The sequence below is a fragment of the Neofelis nebulosa genome, chromosome 16 (assembly GCF_028018385.1).
Source record: "Neofelis nebulosa isolate mNeoNeb1 chromosome 16, mNeoNeb1.pri, whole genome shotgun sequence".
Lineage (NCBI taxonomy): Eukaryota > Metazoa > Chordata > Mammalia > Carnivora > Felidae > Neofelis > Neofelis nebulosa.
Window position 1 is genome coordinate 12,734,286 of NC_080797.1, and position 22,477 is coordinate 12,756,762.

General features: G+C 57.0%; 1 protein-coding gene across 7 annotated transcripts in view; it reads left to right on the forward strand.

Annotated features, from left to right (window-relative positions):
- Positions 1 to 22,477, forward strand: part of KCNJ12 (potassium inwardly rectifying channel subfamily J member 12) — a 45,001-nt gene that overhangs the window by 16,828 nt on the left and 5,696 nt on the right. The window contains exons 1-3 of one of the 7 annotated variants that reach the window (XM_058705986.1): positions 17,445 to 19,577; positions 20,314 to 20,361; positions 20,524 to 20,808. In XM_058705986.1, the coding sequence (XP_058561969.1) occupies positions 20,559 to 20,808 (250 nt within the window). In that variant the 5' untranslated portion in view covers positions 17,445 to 19,577; positions 20,314 to 20,361; positions 20,524 to 20,558. Of the gene's footprint in view, positions 1 to 15,913; positions 16,047 to 17,444; positions 19,578 to 20,313; positions 20,362 to 20,523; positions 20,809 to 21,088; positions 22,409 to 22,477 lie in introns of those variants that run through there. The other 6 variants (XM_058705984.1, XM_058705985.1, XM_058705989.1 and 3 more) reach the window with 6 other exon arrangements.

Below are 22,477 nucleotides of genomic sequence, written 5' to 3' on the forward strand. Positions count from 1 at the left end.
GGTGCGCTCACTGGGGTGCCCTCTCCTCCCCGCCAACCCCGGGCCTCAGCCATGTCCTCAGCCAGCTCTCGGTCTCATCTCTCATCCAGGCCTGCCCTCTACTTCCAGGCTCAGCCCCCTCCCTGCCCAGCAGCACCTCCCCTGCGAGCTCGTACCTTCCCCCGATCCTCTGCCCCCTCCCCGGGTGGCAGGCGACCTCCCACGACTCCCAGCAGGGCTTGAGGTGGCCGGCGGGTTGGGGGAACGGAGCCACGGCTTGGCCTTCTGGCAGGACTGCTTCCTGGCTCCGCCGCTGTGGCCTGGACTCCTCATCTGAACGGTGGATGCAGGCATCCTGCTGTCCACCTCCTAGGACTGTCCTTATGGTGAAGCAAGACAATCAGTGGAGGGTGCCCGGTGTGTGGCCTGCATGGGGGTGGGGTGAGCTTTCGGAAGCGGCTTCCTACCCTGTCTTTCTTCCTGAGCTGCAGCAACTTCTACAGGAAGCGGTCCAGGCATGCCACAGAGCTTTGCTGACCCTCAGTTTCCCCATATGTAAAATGGGAATAATAAGCTACCCACTAGAGGTCCTAGCAGGGCTCTGTGTCTAGGAGTTCCCACAAGCTCGGCACACAGTAGGCGCTCAACCTGTGCCTGCTTGGGGGTCACGGACGAGTGTGGTCAGCAGTGCCCAGCCTGGCAGGCAGGGCTCCTCAGGGAAGGGGGGACCTGCCTGCTACAGTGGGGATGGAAAGGCAGGAAGGGGACAGATGCCACCTCCTGATAGGACCCCCCCCACCCCTCCCTCCCGAGACTGCAGCTGCTTGAGGCGGAGGCACAGACCCAGCTGATCCCCCACCCCCTCATCAGCCTGTCAGCACCGAGGATCCGGCAGGAGCCCCCCACCGGGGCTGTGCCTGGCGGCTGGATTTGGAGGGCGTCCAAGCCACCTGGCTCCCCTTGGCCTTGGGATGCTGGTACTATTGCGAGTGGAGGGTTTCATGGTCCCCTGCCCTCCTCTCTGTTTCCCGTCCTCACAACCCAGGAGTCCAGGCACATGGGGTCAGTGTGAATCAGCCGTGTTCACAGGGCCAGGCCCGTGGTGATGAGTCCCGTTTGGGGACAGTGTAGACGGACGTGGACTGTAGAGACAGGTGGAAAGCCATTGGAGATGGGGGTGCGTGGCTCCGTGTGTGTGGTGGTCGTGCAGGGGCCCTGACCGTGGAGAGGGCGTGCGCCTGAGTTCTGTGAGCGGGTGGGAGAGATGTGTGTGTCCCGGCCAGTGAAGTGGATGTGGCCCGACGGCACAGGTGGGGAGGGCAGCGCGGGTGGGCGAGGGGAGTATACATGGGTTGGTCCCCCCGCCTCCCCTTTCCCTGACCCTCGGTACCTTCTGCCCCTCTTGCCCAGCCCACCGCTCTCTGGGGAGGGGCTGAGGCTGCTTCTAGGCCAGGGCTGGATTTGTAAGTCATTATTGTGTCCCTTGACATCACTCTAACACCCCGTTCCCTGCACCGCGGTGCCCGTGTCTCCCCAGTTCCCAGGTTCTCTGGCTCACCTGTCACCTGCCCTCCACCCGCAGCCGGAGGGAAAGTGCAGGCTCCTGGGTCTCTGGAAAGGACGTTTACTGGAGGCTTCTGCTGCTTCAGAGTTTTATGGGTGCTTTCACAAGATAATCGTGGAAATGCTGTCCTCTTGTTATCCCCAGTTACAAAGGAGGACGTGAGGCGCAGAGAGGTTTGAGGGATTTTCTGGGCCCCCAGGTGCTCCTCTGAGCCCGGGTCCAGGGGTCTGGCTCTGGCTGACGGAGCAGCCCTCCGAAGCCCAGCTTCAGGGTCCCACACAGTCTTGTCCTTATGTCACTGGCTGTTCCAGGGGCTGGCCCCGCCCCCTGCTGCCCTTCCCTGTGCAGCATCTTGCCCTTGTGCAAGGCCTCGGGTGTTTTTGCTTTCTTGCTCACAGGGCCAGCACTCTCTGCAGGCCATCGATCTGGTGTTGGGGGCCTCTAAGGTCCTTCTGGGGCCTGGGGCCCCTGTCTGGGCTGAGCTGCCGCCACCACTAGGCGGAGGCCTAAGCAGAGGGAGGCCAGGGGATCCCAGGCTATGAGGGCCCCTCCACACTTTTCTTCAACAACTGATTGCCGAGTGCCCGGTCTGTGCCAGGCGCCAGGCTGGTCTCGGTGTCCCCACTTTACAGATGAGGCCCCAGAGGCCTGGAATGCACAGCTCAACCCCCCAAGTGTGAAGCCAGCCCCTGTGCCCCTCCTCCTCTTCTGTCCTGCCCCCACACTGAGGGCCTTTCTTTGGCAGAAGGATCCTTCTTCAAGCTGGGGCTGGGGCACTGAGGGCACTAATGGTCACCAGTGCGGGCCTCTCTTGCCACCCCACGGGCTGCAGCAGAGAGAGGAGTCCAGATCTGGGCTGTGACTCACATGAAGTCTCCAGTGTTCTCAGGCCACCTCCCCAAGCCTCAGTTTCTCCCCTGTAAAATTACAATATCTACCTCGTAGGACTCTTGTATAGCTTAAACAAGGAAATCTTTGTCCTTGGGGACAAGGTGTGGTATATAGTGCATTCTTAGTAAACATAAAAGCTTAAATTGTAGATTGTTGTTGTTCTGAACGCAGACACGGAGCCCTTGTACTGTGCCCGGCCCCGTGCTGGGTGACCAGAAGGTCGGCTTGAGGCAGGGGTGGTAGGGGTGCCTGGTGTGGTCAGGGCTGTGACAGAGAAAAACCCAGGGGGCTGCAGAGGGTTAGGGGCGGCTCCAAACCCAGCCTGGGAGCCTGAAGAAGAAGCCAGAGGTCAGCCAGGAGGTGGACACCCTGTGGGTTAGGGGGACAGCCTGGGCAAAGGCATGTAGGGGTACGACCTGCTGGGAGTTCAGTGTGGCCAGAGATAAACTGTCAGATAAACTGTCAAAGCATTTTCTTTCCAAAAACTCTTTCCTGGCTCTGCTGGGGTCATAGAAAAGGGGTGCCTGAAAGTGCTTGAGGACCCCCGGAGCTGGCAGGCCTGGACAGAAGCCACGAACACACAGTGTGGTCAGCGCTGGGATCCGTGGGCCTCTTCCCTCTGTGTCCCCGGGGCCTGGCACACAAATGCACCTGCTGCTGATCATGTTGACATGTTAATAATATTTCTCTATGCCAGGCACGGTTCTTTTTTTATGAACTCATTCATCGTCACAGCAATCACGTCGTCTCACGCCTATGTTACAGATGGGGAAACCGAGGCCCAGAGTGCTTGAACACGGTTGGTGATCAGGCAAGGATTGTGGACTGGTCCAGGGAGAGGAGAAGGGTGTTCTGGTTTTGGCTTAGGCAGGGTGAGTCGGGCTCTCCTGGCTGGGTCCCCCCAACCCCCAACCCTGTCCCGTTGTGTGGTCCAGGTACAGCCTGCCCTTCTCTGGGCCCTGAGCCCCTGCAGCCAGTCTGGGACACCTTCTGCTCCCCAGCTGGGCCACAGTCCTCTTGTCCCTGGGTCCCTGCCAGGCCTGGCATGGCGGCCTCTCAGGGTCTCTAGAAGGCAGATACTGGCTGGGGGTTGCTCAGAGGTGCCTGCCACCCTGACCTTGGCGTTGAAATGCGAGTGGGGGGCTGGTTGGCTCTCAAGTGCTTGCTGAGGTCAGAGATCAGTGCTGTACACGCCTGGACGTAGTTTGTTCCCACAGTCTCATAGGGAAGGAGGGACATCCTCAGCTGACAGGCAGGGAAACAGAGGCTCAGAGTGGGGAAGCCAGGTGCCCGAGGTACATAACCAGGGAGTCACAGAGTCAGAATTTGAACCCAGAGCTGGCCCACTGCAAAGCTCGTGCAGTCTGTATTCAAGCAGGTGCGGTATCTCGAGCTTTGCAAATAACGTGAATGCACAGTGGCCACTTGCTGGGTGACCACTGCATACCGGCCTCATGCTGGCTACCAAGTTCTCACATGTCCACCCCAGCGCTCGGAGGCACTGTCAGTTCCCATCTTATAGATGAGGACACTGAGGCTCAAAGCGGGGGCAGTCTGTCTGGCAGGATTTGGGATTCTAGCCAACTCCGCTCCCAGGGGTCTCAGGAAGATCCAGGGGTTATGGGAGCTCTGGGTTATCCAGAGCTCCCCAGCCCGATGTTGGTGAGGCCTGACCCATCCCACTGTGTGAGGGTCCCTTCTCTGTGAGGGCGATGACAAGAGGGTAGCGCTGTGATTTGAGTGCCCTTCACACTTGTCATTGTGTTGACAGCTGGAGCTATACCAGAGCCACCCATCCTGCGCCTCCACTTGGCTTCTGGGAGGCGGGGCTGGGCACTGAGGTAGGGCCACCCCCTGGCAGGTGAGGGGACCCTGCATGGCTGTGGCTTCAGGTAGCAGTGGAGACTGGCTGCCCCGAGCCATTCTTCTTCTCCTGGGGCTGCTCCCTGGACACATCAGTGGGGTCTCCCGGGGCAAGGATTAGGGCACATTATCAGTCAAGGTGACCTGCCTGGCTTCCATTCCTGGCTATGTGACCCTGAGCAAGTCATTGTACTTCGCTGAGCCTTGGTGTCCTTATCTGTAAGACAGGATACCTACGACCTCATAGCGCTGCCCTGGGGCTCCGGGAGGCCAGATGCTGGGATGTAAAGGTACAGGCTCTGGGGTTGCCTGCGGTTTACTTCCCAGCTCTGCCTCTTACAGGCAGTGTGGTTCAGGTTAGTGACTTCACTTCTCTGAACCTTCGTTCTTCATCTGTTAAATGAGGATAATGGCAAAATCTTTCCGGTGGGGCCTTGTCAGGACACTGTGAGGCAGTCAAGGTAAAGCCCCTGTCAATGTGAGCCGAGGTCCTGTGCCACAGGCTCTCAGCATGGGCCCACCGTGAAAGAGTGAAAGAAATCTGGACTTCTCCTGTCTGAGAGCCAGAGTTCCCTTCCCAGAGGCCACCCATGTGGGGCTTTCAGCTCCCGGCTGCCTGCGGGAGCAGATCACCAGCGGTTTCATCCCGTGCACTCGTCTGATGAAATATAAATAGCATGCAATGTTTTCGAGCGAGGCCAGGAAAGCGTCTGTGGGTCGTCCCTCCCGGCCTAGGCAGTGAGGCCGATGAGCTGGCCGTGGGGATGAGAAGGAGATAGGAGCTCATGAATAAATCATCGCAGGATCTGGGCTAATGGCCGGCTGTGGGGCGGTGCACGCAGTTTGTGCGTTAATTGTCCAGAGAGGGTGACTTCTGTGTGGGCACGGCCCAGGGTCCCCTGGTTTGCAAAGTGCCTCGTGTCTGGGGCGCCCTCTTCTGGGGTGCAGCGAATCTGGGAGAGGGCTCTCCCGGGGTCTTTGGCAGTCGGGGTCTGTGGCACCCACCTCGTCCCTTCTTGTTTTCCTCCTAGGGGAGCTCCCAGGACTCTAAAGGGATCTTACGCAGGGGATGCTCAGAAAACTGGGCCTGATATGGGTCCTTGGACCCGTGTCTTGGCTCCTGGCAGCCGGCAGCTAGGGCAGGGACTGGGCCTCAGATCCAGTGGGGGTAGGAGATCTGTGAGCAGAAGCTGGGGGCTGGGGGCTGAGCCTCTCCCCATCCTGGCCCTCCACCTCCTTTTCTTTTCCCAGCCTCTTTGTGTTCAGTGGTTTGGCTTTTTTTTTTTTTCCTTTGAACCAAGGCTGTCCCAGCTTAGCCAGCTCCTGCCCCGTTGCCAAGGTGACCAGACCATCTCTGCCATCCTATGGCCACTGCCAGGGTTGGGCGAGGGACTACAGTGCATGCACATGCACCCAGGCTGAGCACACATGCATGTGTGTGCTGCGCCTTGTAAAGCTTAAACGTATACCTACGTGTGTGCAAGGGCAGACACGTAGAGACCTACCCCATGGTGTCCAGCCCCAGCACAAATGTAGGCACAGATCTGTCCTTGTGAAGGCACAGGTCTGTGTCTGTGTGCACACACGGCAGATTGCACAGGCACCCATGTGTTCCTGCCGAAGAGCAGGAGCGCACATAGCCCCAGCCGTACGTGTACCCCCGAGTGTGAGACACCAGCTCTCGGGGCTGCCCGCTTCATACCTCCCACTTCGCTTCTGACCACACCCTAACTGTCTGCACAAGCGCCTCCTCTGGTCACCGGAGCTGCCTGCACGTGTGGCCGGGGGATGAACATGTCCTCCCCGCACCGCCCCCACGCTCACCCCCACCCGGGGCCCTGTACCCATCAGTGGAGTGGACGTCAGGCCCCCGCAACCCCCGCCTCCCCCAGCACCACTCGCCCCTTGCCCCTTGGGGGGATAACCGAGGTTCGAGTTCTGGGCACCAGCGGGCCGGAGCCTACGTGCCCTTGTCAGTGACTTGCTGCCGTCCTTCCCCTGTTTCTGTCTCCCACTCCCAGGATCACCTCCCAAATAAACTTCCTGCTCCTGCATCCTTCACTCAGGTCTTTCCTGGGGAAATGCAAAGTGGGGCCAGGTGTCTACACTTCCCTGACACTCCTAGAAAAACATGCACCCATACCTCAGGCTGTAGGTCCATGCAAGGATGTGCCCACACATGAGCACCTATTGTGTGCTGGCCCCTGATCTGGGCACTTTGCATAAACTAACTCCACTAATTCCCTAAACAGCAGTACCAGGCAGGCAATATAATTGGCCCGCGTAACTGATGTGGAAATTGAGGCAAGGGTTAATCCTGTAATTGTGTCTTAAAGGCGGAGGCAGGGCAAGCTGGAGCAGGCAAGGGCTGGGACCAAGTGTGGGAAGAATCCCCGGGCCCCTAACATCTTCCTCCTGCCGGCAGATGCTGGTGTGAGAATGGGGTCGGGAAGCAGCCTCATTCGTCCTCTGAGCTCGGCCATTCACCCCAGCCACTAACACACACGAACTCTCCAGGCCTCCAGGCCTCCAGGCCTCGCCTGAGGAGGAGACGGCCCTCCGGGCGCTGACTGGCTTGTAGCTTTGAGGTGCTCGATTCCCTCTCTGAGCCTGTTTCTTCCTCTTGGGGAGGACATCAGGCAGCGTCTCGTAGGGTTGTTCAGAGGAATATAGAAGAGGTGGTAAATGAAAGCTTCAGGCATGAGAAAGCTTTTCCTGGGGTTCTCAGTGGCTGCCCCACCTGCTCTTGGGGCAGAGACCTGCTGGTCACACCCCCAGGCCCTTGCCCCGCCAGCCCTGGGCTGTCAGCGGTGCCCCCGCCCACCCCACCCCCCCACCCCCCACCCCCCCGCCGCGCTGTCTTGCCCCAGCATCAGTTAGCTTTCAGGAAGAGGCAGGCAGCCGCGCACAGGGAGGCTCACTGCAGGAGGTGGTCCTGAGACATCTGGAGAGACTGGGTTCTCCTGGAGACATTAGGGCCAGGCTGGCATAGTCATGTCCACGGTCTTTCTTCCCATGGCCCTGGAAGTCTTGGATTCCCATCCCCTCTGCTGTGGACCAGCTGTGTGGCTCTGGGCAAGGTGCTCACCCTCTCTGAGCCCGTCTCTGGCCTTTATCAAGAGGAACGATGCTGTGAACTGAAGCAGCATATGTCACGGTGTTGGGTGTGCCTGGTGCACGGTTGGTGCGCGGTTCCGGTTTGCTGGGGTTGGAGAAGCGTGTGCGGTGGGGGGAGTCGGGGTGAGACAGCTGTGAGGTCACAGGATCACTGCCCTCTGGCTGTGGGTCCCTTCCCACCCTGAGCTTCAGCTCATTGTGACATTGGGCCAAGAAGATCCTCTCCCTCACCCAGGACTAGACGAAGCAATGCCTGGAAGACAGTGCTGTCAATACTCATCCCTGTGTTCCAGAGAATTCCTCAGGCTCATGTTCCTGGCCTGGGCCCCAGGACTCCCGAGTGACTTTGGGACCAGGCCAGGGGGCATCATAGGTGGGTCACAGGCCGAGGCCCCGCCCATGCCCACTCGGACCTCATCTTGCCCGCCTCCCTCTTGCCAACTCTCTTCCTTCAGATAGCAACTCCTTCTTGCCTTTGGCCTGCGCGTTTGCCCTCCCTGCTTGAGCCCTGTGTCCTCTTGCAAGCCCTGGCTTCCCCCCGGGCAGCCGGACCGCACCTCCCCCCGTGGTCGTACAGCCTCCGGTGCAGTGTGAGTCTTCTCCATTCATTCACTTCCTTCTGAAGTGTCTGTCTCTTCCCCTACCTGTTAGAAACACCAAGGGGCACGGGCTTTTCACCCTGTTCCCACTACACCAATTCCAGAGATGGAGTTGGTGCTCGATGAAGACATGCTTGTGGGATGGACAGATGGACGGATGGATGATGGATGGATGAGTGAACGCGTGAATGAATGAATGAATGAATGAACGAGACGGCCCAGGTGACTCCACCATTTCACGATGATGCCCCAGTCCCGACCTGCCTGGCTGTGGATGCCTTTGATGTGCACTTGCTCAGGATAATGTTCTTGAACGCGTGAGAGAACCCACATAGGACCACAGAGGAAACCAGAAACGTGAACTGTTTATCAAAACGTTATTTAAGAATGTGTGATACGGTAATTAGCACGCTGTTGCTTCAGAATGCCTTTGCTGGCAGCACCTAGAACAGGCCCCGGGACCAGCCGTACTGAGCGCCAGGCTGCTGGGCTCTGCTGCCTCCATTGGTCACAGAGGGGATGGTACATTTTACAGAGAGAAAAGGGGAAGTTCGGGTGTTTTTCCCATCAAGTTCAGAGAGCCCTAGATTCCATTTTGGGCCCCCAGGGTAGGACCCCCTGGAACATGCTACTGAGTGGCAGGGACCACACAGCCCTGCCTCTGCCCCACGTGGTCCTCCGGACCTCCCTGCACCCCTCTCCCCTCACTCAGGCTCCCTTGCTTTGGTGTCCTTGAGCAGCCCTCGTGAGGGTTTGGGGACCAACACAGGCCATGGCAGGGAGAAAAGTTTAGCTGCACCCTCAGTGCCACCTACATGGCTGTTCTGGGTAGGCAGGCACTGGGATGTTTCCCAGCAGGGTCTTATTGGGGGGGGAGGACCCTCCAACACCCTGAGGCTCGGCCTGGACCCCTCCCTGCTGACCTGGCAGAAAGCTGACATTTCCTGCTCCGTGGGCTTGCCCAGAGCTCAGAGGGGACTCTGATGATGACAGCCTTGCCCCTGCACCCTGCAGGGCTGCTCTGCTGTGAGCTGTTAATAGGGGAAGGAGGTGGGAGACTCCCCTTCCTCGGGCCACAGACTTCTCCCTGAGGCAACATGAACAAATCCAGAAGAGCTTCTCGTTTGACAGATGGGGAAACTGAGGCCCAGAGAGAGCAAGGTCCCATGGCAAGTTGAGACTGAAGTGGTCTTGGGATGGACGGCAGCCATGCCCGCTGCTTTGCAGTGCATGCCTCAAGGGTACTCCTGGGTCATAGTGGCAGAATCATGAGGGGCCTTCTGAGGCTTAGTCTCCATTGCCCTCCTTAGCCTCTTCTAGAACCTGGACCGTGCTCAGGGCAGTCAGACCCAGGCCCTGGCCTTAGGGGGCCCCTGGCCTGGTAGGGAAAACTTGGAGGGATAGGTAAGTGCCACCCAGCATGGTCTGGTCAAAGAGTGAAGCACAAGCGGTAGGGACTTGGAAGGATGCATAAGAGTTTGAGGGAGAAAAAGGAAGAAAGGGCCTTGGGCAGAGGGTCTGGCATGTGGCAAGGCAAGGCGGTGGGAAGCATTTCCTCGGAGCACCATTTTTGGGACCTGGGTTATTACTGCCACTGGCAGATGAGTAAGAAGCAGCTCAGGTGCTCCCATCTACCCAGCTGGCGGTGTGTCCCCAGCCAAGTACCATCTCTGAGCTGTTTCTGTCCCCTCTCACCTCCCCTCCTCTTCCTGGCGTACGCAGCTCCAGCCCTGCTGCCCTCCCTCCAGTTCCTTAAACACATGGAGCAACCTTCTGGCCTCAGGGTCTTCGTTCTTGCTGTTCCTACTTCCAGGAACACTGTTCCCACATTTTCTCCCGTAGGTCTCAAGTCAAATATCACAGTTTTCTGAAAGACCTCTGGAACAGTGCCCACGTTGCCTCTGGAATTGCTTCTTTTTTTTTTTCCCCTCTAACATGTTCATTGTCCGTCTTGCTCCACTTGAATGTTGACCCCAAGCACTATATCTGTACGTTGTAGTCTCAGTAGATACCTGTTGAGTGAGTTAGTGAGTATTAAGTGTGATTCTGGTGAGGAAGTGAAGGCCCAAGCTCTTGGCGGTGCCCCCAGACCTGAACTGTAAAGAGGAGTCCTGGGGTGGAGTGATGAGCCTTCTAGAAAGCCCCCTCTATTTTCATGGACTCCTGATCTTAGAGCTCAGCCTCCTGTCCGTGCCAGAAGGAACCCCGGGCCCCTCAGAGAGGTCTGGCAGGCTCTCCCAGTGCATTTTCTGTTCTCCAAATAAAAACAAATTTGCCAAATGAGGACAAAAAAAAGGGAAGCTAAGAAAACAACCATCCCTGTGTTTCCCCCTGCAGAGCATCGGGGTCATTGGGGGACTGAGGCCAGGGGTTCAGGCCCCGATCCTGCCCTGCCTTGTCCCAGACAGGCCCCACATTGGGCCCAGCCTGATATGAAGAAATGCAGCTTCCAAGAGGGGGCCTTTTCCCCGATGGGGGCAAGGCAGGTCTGGAGGACTCACTAGGGAGGAGGTGGCTGGAGCACAGAGGGACCAGAGGCAGGATACCTGGGTGATAGACTCAGCTCGCAGCCTGGTAACCTTGGACATGGCCATGATCCTTTCTCTGCCTTATTTATTCCTCTGTCAAAAATGCTCGTGCTATTCCACCTGGAACATTCTCTGATGCAATGCCAGGCACTCAGCTGAAGCCAGGCACTCAGTTCAAGGGGCCCGCGACATGTTGTGGGGACTCAGCAAGGAGTAACAGGGGACCCAGGGAAATCTTGGAAGGCTTTATGGAGGAGGCATCCTTTGAGCCTGAAGAATGCATTGAGTTCTGGAAGGCAGAGCAAGGCATTCCACTGTCAGGGGCCATCTCATGCTGGGCTCTGAGGTGTGGACATTCCTGAGTCATCACTTGCTGGGGATCACATGATACTCAGTGGGGAGCCCAGCTCTAGCACTGGGTTCATTTCTACTCTGTCTTTTTCTGTTGTTGATTCATAAGAACTCTTTATATATTTAAGCACTCCAGTCCTTTCTATAGCATTTTCATTTACCTTTTTTGCTTATGATGGATTGTGATCAACAACATCATAAATATTTTTATGTTGGTAAATTTTCCTATCTTTTCTTTCATGGTCTTCCTTGTCCCAGGTTGTTTCTTGTAACTTTATTTCAGGTCTTTGCTCTCCTGTGCACATGCTGGATGCTTAGGAAATGTCTGAGACTCCAATTAAGTTGAAGCTTGAAGCATTACAGCTGTAAGAAATATAGAGGCCATGGTGCCTTTGCTCACTGTATTCCTCTTGCTGGAGTTCCTTCCCACTCTTCCCATCTGTTCATTCCTTCCTACTTGGAGTCAGGTCCAGTCCAGGCCTTCCAGGGGCCTATGCCCCCCTTCTAGAGTGAATCAGGGCCTCAGATATATGATGATGGAAACGGGTGGGGGACCAGGAAATTTCCAGCGAGGCAACCTCCATGTATTAACTTGCTGAAACCCCACGAGATAGATAGCATTATTAATCCCATTTTACAGATGAGAAGATGGGCTCAGAGAGATGATATGACTTGCCTAAGGCACAGAGGAAGGGACAGAGATGGGACTTGAACCCAGGTCATATTGCCCCAGAGCTCATACTTTCACATTTCCTTCTGACATCTCATAGCCCTTAGGATCAAGTCCAAGCTCCTTAATATGTTATCTGGCGCCTCTCAGGTTCTTGGTTTCTCCATCTGTTAATGTAATGCCTTGGCCCCAGCACCTGTGCATGCAGGCACTTCTCTGTTATTAGAGTGATAAAGTATGTCCCCGCCTGTCACTCTACACCCTCCTCGGCCCCAGATCCCTTAGGATTCTGGAATGTTGGGCTTGGAAGGGCCAGCCCCTGGGATAGGAACAGGGAGGCTCCGAGGTGGGGAGAGCCTTGCCCAAGGCTCGGTGTGTGAGGAGCAGAGCCAGGTGGGCACCCTGATTCGTGAGGCTGTCAGCGCCCCTCACTGCACTGCGGTCAGTCTTGGGCTGGGCTTCCTCCTGCTGCTCCCTCCAGGAAGTCCCCCTGCACCCTGACCGGGTTAGACATCTCCCCTGGGCTCCGAGGGCTCTGACCGTGGCTCTGATCCAGCCTTGTTGTGATTGCTGGTAAACTCACTATCTCCCTTGCTTGGCAGGGTGCCCCATGCAGACAGGCATTTATTTGCTGGTCCATCCAAGTCACTGGTGCCCAGCTGAGCCCGGCAGGAGCAGGCCCTCAGGAAAGGTTGACTGCAAGAGGGAGCCCCAGAGAGGGACAGAGACCTGCCCCAGGTCGCACAGTGAATCGGAGCGGAGCAGCAAGCCCGTGAAACCCCCAAGACCCTCTAGGTGTCATCTGCTCCTGGGACTCAGTGAAGCTTGGGGACGGCACAGTGTCTGTAATGGCCACTCTAGTGGAGAGTTCCCAGGGGCCTGGGGCCAAGGACACCCTGTCTCCCTCCTGGCCCCGCCCCCCGTAGAAGGATGTTCTCAAGATAAAAATACCCTCAGAAACATTCCCCAGTGTCTGGCATGACCCGCCGTCCATCCTGGGGGCCAGAACCTCCTGCCCTGGTTTCACCTTGGGGCTCAGAAGGCAGATGTCTGCTTCTCCTGGCCACTTGGCGCAGCCTATCCCTGGGATCGATGTGTCCAGCCCCTGTCATGGGCTGTGGAACACGAGGGGCCTGAGGGTTGCGTGCCAGCCAGCACCGTCCAGGCACAGGGGACGGAGGCAGCCAGGATTCTGTCTGTGCAAGGTCATGGCTCTCCTGCTTTGTTGCCTGTTGGGATGCACTCGGAGAGGATCACGCGGGGCTGTGTGGGAGGGTCAGGGATACATATGCCACCTTTCAGTCCTGTGGGGAGTCCCCACTTCTGCTGTCAGCTGCCAGTGCCGGTCAGAGCCGGAAACCCGCTCTCGGAGAACACGGAAGGGACTCGGCACTTGTCGTGGGTCTGCACCGGGACAGGGCCTCAGTTTACTCCCTCGACAGTCTCCTGAGATAGGCGGGGTCTACCTGTTTTGCAAATGAGGAGGCTGAGGCCCAGAAAGGGCCCTTCATGAGCTGGGGTCAGCCAGGCTTGAATTAGGGAATCAGGGATCACCGGCCCCTCGGCCGCACCCCGCCCGGGAGGACTGTTGTGCACGTTGGTGACAGCTGCCTCCTCCCAGAGCCCTGCTGTCCCAGGCCCTGTGCCCAGAGCATACCTCCCTCACCACACTGAATTGCAAGGCACATCCGCTGGGCAGGCGTCATCAGCCCATTTTGTAGAGGAGGAAGCTGGGCCTCAGGAAGGGGAAGTGCCTTGCCCCACGTCCCTGGCGATGTCAGCCCAGTGTTGGCTGACAGGTTGGCACTGACGGGGAGGAGTAGGGAAGCCTCAGTGTCCATCTAGGCGCTGCCTTCACTTGCTGGGAGACTGAGGGCTGGTCTGGCCTGTGTGGGCTCGGGCCACTCTAGGGTTATGTGCAAGCCATGCCCCCCCACCCAACCTGTCCCGTCTAGGACTGTGACCGTGACCAGCAGAAGCATTTGGAGGACTTCAGAAGTTTTGAGTTCACATCATGGGCTGCTGTGGCCACCACAGGGTGGCAGGGGGACCACTGGACAGGGTGTCCAGAGACCTGGGTTCTTGTCTCCAAGCTGCCTCTCATTCAGTGGCTTTCTGACCTTGGGCGAGTCACTTCTCTGCTCTGAGCCTCAGTTACCCTTAGGATGGAGCTAATTTTGCCCATTTGTGAGAAAAAATGTGTCTGGCTTTGTGGGTCTGAAGAAAGCCCCTTCCAGGAACTAGGGCACCAGGAACAAGGTTGAGAGAGCCTGGGGCAGCCCAAGTGACCAACAGGAAACAGGGAGCGGCAGGCTGTCTCACACCCTTCTCCCTAAACTTCTTTGGCTCCCATTGCCCTGTGACACCTCCTCTTTCAGAGTTCCAGCTCCAGGTGACCCCGGAGCAAGTGACTTAGCCTCTCCCAGCCCCAATTTCCCAGTCTGTCCAGCTGGGAGAACTATCTCTCCCTCAAGGTGGGGCTGTGAAGCTTGGAATAACTGAAGCCAAGAGCTGAGCACTCAAGGCCAGACAAAGTGCAGGCCCATTCAAGGGAAAGGACATAAGATCAGGGACTTGGACACAAGTCCTTGCCATGGAGTCTCCCAGCTGTGTGATACGGCCTGTGATGGACTCTCCCTGAGCCTCAATTTCCCCATCAGTTTTGAGAGTGTAAGGGCTAAGGGAGGCACCCTGCAGACCCATGGCAGCTGCTCAGGGAATGATGAGGGACAAGAAAGCAGGGTGCTGAGGACTGGAAATCTTGAGGTGAAAGCCTGGAAGGTGAAGAGGGACGAGCAAGACATTCCCTTATGGAGTGAGCAGAGGCCCACAAGGGGGAAGTGAGTCACCCAAGGTCACACAGCTTGTGATGGGCAGAGCTGCAACTTGAACCCAGGCCTGTGAGCCTCTAAACCCACTGCTGTCACCTGCCCCAGGAGGCTTATGATGTGGGGGTGACTCACCCACAGTTCCCTTAATCCCAGCCAGAAAAGCCAGTGTGACAGTGGATTGCAGCCAGCCTCAGTCGCGAAAGGGTGGGGCTCCACGGGCTCAGTGGCTGGGAGGTGGGGAAAGGTGAGAAGGGCCTCTCAAGTCAGTTTGCCTCTGGAAATTCACAGAGCCCCTTCCCGCCACACTCTCCCCCGATCCACACGGCGTGCCGGAAAGAAAAGCAGGGGCCTCCTTTGACAGTGAGAAAATTGAGGCTTATGGAATGCTGGGACCACGTAGGATATGTATATGCCTAATACAAGTCTCTGACAAGTTACTGATGTGTACCCATCCATGTAGCCATTTATCCACCCATCCACTCATCTGTCTGTTCATCTGTCCCACTCACCCAACCACTTCATCCATCCAGGCATTCATTCACCTGCTCGTCTCCCCACCCATTCATCCATCTATCCATCACCCACCCACCCACCCATTCATCCATCAATCCAACTATCCCTCCATCTAACTAGCCATTCATCTAATTATCCATCCATCCATAATCCACCCATACACCCATACACCCCTTCATAATCTACCTACTCACCCATCCATACACCCACTCACTCACCCATAATCCACCCACCCATTCATCCACCATCCATCCATCCATCCATTCATCCACATATCCATCTACCCATCCATAATCCATCCATTTATCCATCCATCCATACATACATACATACATACAGCTATCCATCCATCCAACTATCCATTCATCCAGCTATCCATCCATCCATCCATCCATCCATTCACATACCCATCTACCCATCCATAATCCATCCATCTATCCATCCATCCACTCACACACCCAGCTACATATCCATAATTCATCCATTTATTCATCATCCATCCCTCCATCCATCCTTCTACCCATCTACACTTGAATCCTGTGGTTGGCACTGGGAAGGCTCTGTAGGTGGTGTCTAGGAGCATAGGTTAGGGATCTGAGTTCTTCTGTGAACTTAGGAAAATTACCACATTAGCTACATCTCTGGAATGAGAACAGCAATGGTTTCAACCTTGTGGGGTAGTTGTGAGGATTACATGAGCTGATCTCTATAAAACACCTACCACAGTGTCTGGCATGTGGTAGGCCCTCTATAATTATCAGTTGTTATTTTCTCTGGGGACCCATTTTGTTCTGCCCTTATTTGGTTCCGAAAGGTTTTATAGATAGACTCACATTCTGCGAAGGTGTGAGGTAACAGAGGTGTGGGCTGGAGGCCTCTTCCACCTCCTGTGGGGCCCCAAGAGAAGCAGCAGAAATGTGGGTTCATGTAGAAATTTCAGATTTTTGAGCACTTGTGAGGAGAGCAGAACCACTGACAGTAACTTGGCTTTGTCCTATTAACTTTAGGGTCTTCTAGCAACTGATTCCTCTCCAGCTGGTGCCTGGGAAATGGCAACTGCTGCTAACACAGACTTGAAGACAGCCACTTGCCCCCTCAGCACCGTTACTTAGAAGATAGGATTCAAGAGGTAAGATTAAGGTCAGCAGTGTGCATCTATCCATGTAGTCATCCACTCAACCAAATACTCGTCTGTCTTGTTTATCTGTTTACTCCCCTATCCAACCACTTGTTTGACCTCTCATTAACCCATTATCCATCCACCAGCTCCACACATCCTTCCACCCATTTGCTTTCTTTCCATCTACCTATCCACTCACCTACCCAGCCCATCCAGCCATCTTTCCATCCATATATTCACCCATTTCCCAATCATTCACCCACCATCCCAGCCATTCATCCATGCACCCAAAATCCCATCTGTTTTTCCATCCACCCATTCATCCATCTAGTCATTCATCTGTCTGTTTATCTGCCTGCCCACAAATCTATCCATCCATCCACCCATCATCCATCCATCCGTCTCTTCATCGACCCACTAATCCATCCACCCAACCCACTGAATCATTTCCTATCCACCTAACCCATCCATCTTTCTGGTTACCACCCATCCGTCCGTCCGTCTGTCCATCCGTCCATCCGTCCCATTTATTGATGCTTGTGCTCGACTACCCACCTGTGCATGTATCTGTCACCTCATTAATTGATCCATCCAGTTCCTTATCCGTCTGCTACCTGCTGCCTATCTCCTCATCCTTTTGTTTGGTCAGTGGGCGTTTCCTGGGTGTCCCCTCTGTGCCAGGCCTGCACCATCCTCTCTGGACCTCTGAGGTTGGTCAGAGATGGGGCCTGGGGAAGGGCAACTCACACAACGAAGAAGGTAGCTTCTGGCCACAAGAGGAGAAGCCCGGGGCCAGAGAATCCAAAAGTGCTCCCTGGAAGTGGGGGCCTTTAGCTGATCCCTGACGGATGGGAGGATTTTAAACATTCACTTTAGCTGTGATCTGGGGGTCCGACCACATGGGGGGGGGAAGGTTGCCACAGCACAAGCCATTAGATGCTTGTTGGTGTGTCCAAACAGGAGTGGCCTGGACCGGAAGGAAGATGTGGGTGAGGAAATGGTGGACAACTTTGAGAATTCAGGAGGGAAAACTACACAGGACCTGGTGAGGCAGTGGATATAGGGGCTGAAGGAGAGAGAGGAGGCCAGGCAATTGGGGAAGTGGTCAGGTTACCAAATGACCCTATGAGGAGGGACAGGAGGAGGGGGATGGTGAGGAGGAGGTAAGGAGGAAGGGGGAGAGGGGGAGGGTCAGGAGGAGGGGGAGGGAAGGAGGGAGAAGGAAGTAAAGAGGAAGAGGATGAGGAGGGTGAGGAGGGACAGGAGGAGGGGCAGGAGTGGATGTGGGGGAGGGGAGGATGGGTGAGAAAAGCAAGGAGGAGGGGGAGGAGGGGGAAAGGGCACAGGAGGAGGGAGGAGGTTTGGGAGAAGAGGGGGAGCCATAGTTGGCCACATGGTCCTGTGGAGCATCCAGGAGGGGAGGCTCGGGTCTGGGGAGGCAGCAGAGAGCTGGCACCAGAGGAGGCTTGTCAGGGGCAGGGAGCTGCCCCTCAAGGAAGGCTGCCCTGGGGGCATTAGTTCCCTAGCCTGCCCGATGCGTGAGCAGAGTGCGTGCCTGTGGTCAGAGAGAGCTCTCTGGCAAAAAGACTAGCATTAGCGGTTGGAAATCGAGCAGGTGGGCCCTGCAGTGGTGAGGCCCGGGGGATGGACGGGGCACCAGTCATCTCCAGCATCATACTGGGGTGTCATTACTGTTTCTCTCCTTGGGCCTGGCATGGGCTTGCCACAGAACACCTGCACTGTGTTGACCCTGAATGTTTGCGGGCCATGGTGTGCACTGGGGGCAACGGCTGTCTGTGCTTTGGTGGAGGGGAAGGGAGTTTGGCCTGGAAAGGTCAAAGGACACTGTCTTCTTCTTTCCCGTTGTGAGAATGGAAATGGTGCCCCCAACCCTCCATCTCCCCTCCATGCAAACTCTTGGCTCCCTCCAAGGTGACCTCGGCCTCCTCCCTGGCCCGAGTGTGCCAGCGTGTTCTCCCTCTTGCTCCACGGTTCCCCCTCGACCCCCTGCCAGCAGTGCCCCGCCCCCTGCCTGTGCACTCCCAGCCCTGGGTGCGTTTCGCTGCTGAGGTGCTCTGCCTGGCTGGGGTGCACCCTCCAGGCCCGGCCCTGCCTCTCACTTCCTGTGTGACTGAGCAGGGGAGCCCCTCTTGGGGCCTACAAATGAGAGATTGGATTCTTCAAACCCTCTTTATTTTTTTTTTAACATTTATTCATCTTTTGATAGAGAACGTGGGTGGAGGAGGGGCAGAGAGAGAGGGAGACACAGAATCCGAAGCAGGGTCCAGGCTCCGAGTCGTCAGCACAGAGCCTGACATGGGGCTCGAACTCACGAACCATGAGATCATGACCTGAGCCAAAGTCGGACGCTCAACCGACTGAGCCACCCAGGCACCCCATTCAAACCCTCTTTCTAAGCCTGATGGAGAGTTACTAGATTGAGAAAGATTCTGGGGCTGTGCCAGGACACGTGAGAAATAGTTCTCTGATGGATTAGTGATGTCTGCCATGGGTATGGGGTAGAGGAGGGGGTGCCAGCTGCGTGTAGGCCACACACTGGCTTTCCCTGAACCAAGTGATCTCCAAGGATTTCTTAATTGTAGGCTTTGGTCACGAGGTAATGAGTGCCCCATCCCTGGATGGTCCAAGCAAGGGCTGAGTGGCCATGGGTCAGGGGTGCTGGTGCGGGGCTTACCTCTGCTTTTGGTGCCGAGATTTGGGATTTGTATGTCTTCTCAGCACACGGCGTGACAAAGGCCTTGAGAACTGAGACAGGAATTCAGTGTCATGCCTGGAGTCTGGCCTCAGGGCTTGGTAGGATGGGGTGTTGGCTTCTCTCCTAACCCTGTAGACTGGGAACTTGCTGCTTAAAGGCGGTGTGACCCTGGGCGAGTGATTTAGTCTTTCTGAGCTTCCGTTTCTTCATCTGGAAAATGGGGATAATAGTTGTAACGTTGTGGAGGGATTAAGCGAGATAATTTGAGCTCTTAGAACCCGCCCTGGCATGTAGTGAGTACTCAGGATGCATTGATCAGTGTGCTCCCACCTCGGAAGGTGCTCTGGCCAGCTGAAAGCCCGAGAGGCAGGACCTTGAGCCCCTCCCACTCTGGGCTCCCTCCACTGGCTGTTGTAGTTAGTTAACGCTTTCTCAATATCTGAGAATGTGGGCCCAGGCCTCGTCCTCTTCCCCTCCCGGATGTCACCGAAACCTGAGGTGCCCAGAGCCTCAGGGGACTGGGCATGGGGTGTCCTGCTGCATCCGGAGGCACCTCCCGGTGACTTTTGGGCCCCACCTTTGGGTCATGTGGCAGCTGCCTCTCTAAAAGCTCCCAGGCCGGGCCCTGTCGCCTTCTGAACACACTGGGGGCCAGGAGTCTTGAGTCTGCAGACGCTGTGCCCGGCGAGGAAGTGGGCTCAAGAGACAACGGGGCTGGGACAGCTTCCCCGTCTCTCAGAGGTGTCTGGGTCTGTGCTGCCCACTGCTCCTTCTCTGCCTGCTGGACTTGCCTCGCTCCCTGCCTGCGGTGTTGAAGTCACCTTGGCTCGCTCAGGTAGCACAGCCCTTGCCTCTCTCCTGCTCCCCTCCGGGCAATGCCTGGGATCCCCACTGGCCAACCTGGGCATCTGCCCACAGCGGTCCCAACTGTTGTCTTTACTGTCTCCTCCAAACCCACGAGTGGCTTTGTGACCTGGGACGAGTCTCAGCCTTAGCTCTTGAATCTGGGAAATGGGGAGCCGGCCTCTTTACTTGCTAAGGCCTCTTCCAGCAAAACAAATCTAATTCCATTTCTGATGTGATCTAGCCATATGCATCCATTGAGCAAGAGCCAAACAGGCCTGCGTATCCTTGGTTGAGGATATTGTCCCACATTTCTTAAATCAAGCTTTAAAGACCATAGAGCTGCGTAACCTTCTTGCCACACCTGTGTTTGTCTGCGTGGAGTGTCCTTGGGATGTTTGGCAAGTTTGTGGTGCTGGGTTTTCTACTCATGGGTCCTCTTCTGGGTCTTTCTTTGTGGTGCTATATTCACCAAGAGCCTGGGAGGGGCTCCCCACACCCCTAGAATCACACACACACACACACACACACATACATGTGCATGTACCGGCAGGCATATACACCCAGCAGAGGGGGGCCATGGGAAGCTGAGGACCGGACTGATGCCTGCAGCTCTAACTCTGATCCTTACTTTCTGGGTGACTTTGCTCATAGTCTCAGTTTCTACCTGAGAAACAGGGGAGCAGGGTGTGAACGTGACCTTGTTGATTTTCTCTGTGTGGTTTTAGGAGGAAAGCCAACAGAAGAGGGGTTCCCCAGCCTGTGTGACTCACTGGGTGGGTCCCAAGTGCCCAGCCCGGGCACAGACACCAGGAGTCACTGCAGCAGCCTTCCCTGTCTGGCCGCTGCTGGCCAGGTGCGAGGCTGCCTGGCTGGTGGGAGCAGCACGCCAGGCTGGGCTCTCCGGCCTTTGATTCTTCCGATTCTGTCCCTTGCAGGCCTCGAGCCGCTCAGAGCCCCAGTTGGAGCAGCCATGACCCGCTGGACATCCCTCCAGGCCTCCAGGCCACATAAACTTGCCCCCTGCGATCCGGTGGCCTCCCGCCGGCATCTAAGTACCCCGAGCCTGGCCACCTCTGCCTGGAGGGTCCAGGAGCCCGGGGCTGAGCCACCTTCTCGGCGCAGTCTCCGGGGTCCCCACAATCACCGGCTCCCTGCCTCCCGGGCTGGGCAGAAGCAGCATCCACCATTACAGCCTCAGGCCTCAGCTCCTCAGACCCATGGTGAGGTGGTCAGCTGGAGTAGCTGTGGGGGGGAGGAGGGAAGTGCGAGAAGAGGCCCCTGTGGAGCCTCGAGTCCCCCATGGCATGAGACCTTGCATTAGACAGAGTGGTTTGAATTTCACCTCTCCTGCCTTGTGGCTGTGTGGCTGTGGAGAAGTCGCTTCACCTCTCTGAATCTCCAGTCAGAGGAGAAGTAATGCTAGTAGCCACCTTCTTGGGTTTCTGAGAGGACGACCTAAGACCAGCAAATGCTGATGAGTCTGGCCTGCTTTCTCTGCAGTTTGAGGCAATGAGAAATGAGAGTGTCACACATGTGCCACAGCCCCGGGGATCCAGAAGCACCTGGCAGCTGAGACACACCCTGGGACGGGTTTGCTGCCTGGGTGGTCATGTGAGCTTCTCCCGCACCTGTCTCCCAGGGGTTTGAAGCAGAGGTCAGATGTCACGCTCCCCCGGAGGCTCTGGCTGCCCCTGGTCACACAGACCCGGGCTGAATGCCAGTGTCGCCTCCCCCTGGCTGTGTCACTTCCTGTTTCCCGGTCTCTGGTGGGTGCCCAGCCACCTGCCTCTCTGCTTCTGGCCCGGCTACCGTGGGGGCCTTCTTATCTGGGGCCTCATTGTCTTCTGGGCATTCGAGGGCTCCCAGCCTTGTCTAGCACTGACCTAGCGTGACCAGGGGAGGGGATCAGGGGTGAGTGGGGAGGAATACACCTGACTCCTCAGTGCCTCAGCCAGGCCAGCCGGCCAGGGTTCTCCCCCTCCTTCCAGCCCAGCCCCGCTGAGCCAGGCTGGGGGCCTGAGCACTTGCAGCCCCGATGCTAATGGCCAGATGGCCTCAGTGCCCGCAGGGCCGGGCGGCACCGTGGCCTCCGGCCCGCAGACGCCTCAGCCTGGCACCAACAGGCCAGCCCGGAGCCAACGGGGCACTGGGGGAGGGGCGGCCGCCAGCCTGTGTGTCTGGGGGCTGAATACGTGCTACTGGCCATGAGAGCAGTGTTTGTCCGGCCGCGGGTGCTGTGCAGCGGGGCACGCCCTGAGACTTGTTGGTGTGCGTGAGTGTATGTGTGCGTGTCTGTGGCAAGTCAACCACGTGCTCCCCTGCGTGGGCCCAGGACAGTGATGCTTCTGAGCGCTCCCTATGTGCTGTCACTTGGAGCTGAGAAAGGCAGGGATAGGGAGGGCCCCCGGGCCAGGGTCACTCAGGGACCTCTCTGGGCACTGAACTCGTGGACCCCCTCCTAGCTACTGCTGGGGACTCAGAGGGCGTGGAGAAGGGGTGTTGGGACTGGGTGCCCTGGGGCAGAGCCCGTGAGCATCAGGAGGGTGTCCTCGGGGCCAGGCTGTGTCCCAGACCCTGGGCATGAGACAGCAGCGAACAAAACAGCACACCCCCCGTGTTCCGGTGGCCAGGGATCTCGTAGAGGGAACGGCAGCCAAGCCAACCCCGTGCACGTCATTGCTGTTATTACCACCATTATCAGGTCACCGGTCGGTGCTTTGGGGTTACAGTGAGGACCTGGGTGAGGTGGTGCGGTCTCCCGAGGGTGCAGGAAGACCTCTGGAGATGCTCCTGTGGCATTGAAGCCAAGGACCGAAGGAGGTGAGGTGTCAGGAGGATGTCTGGGAGGAACGTCCAGGACAGGCTTGAGGAACAATGTGGAGGCGGCGG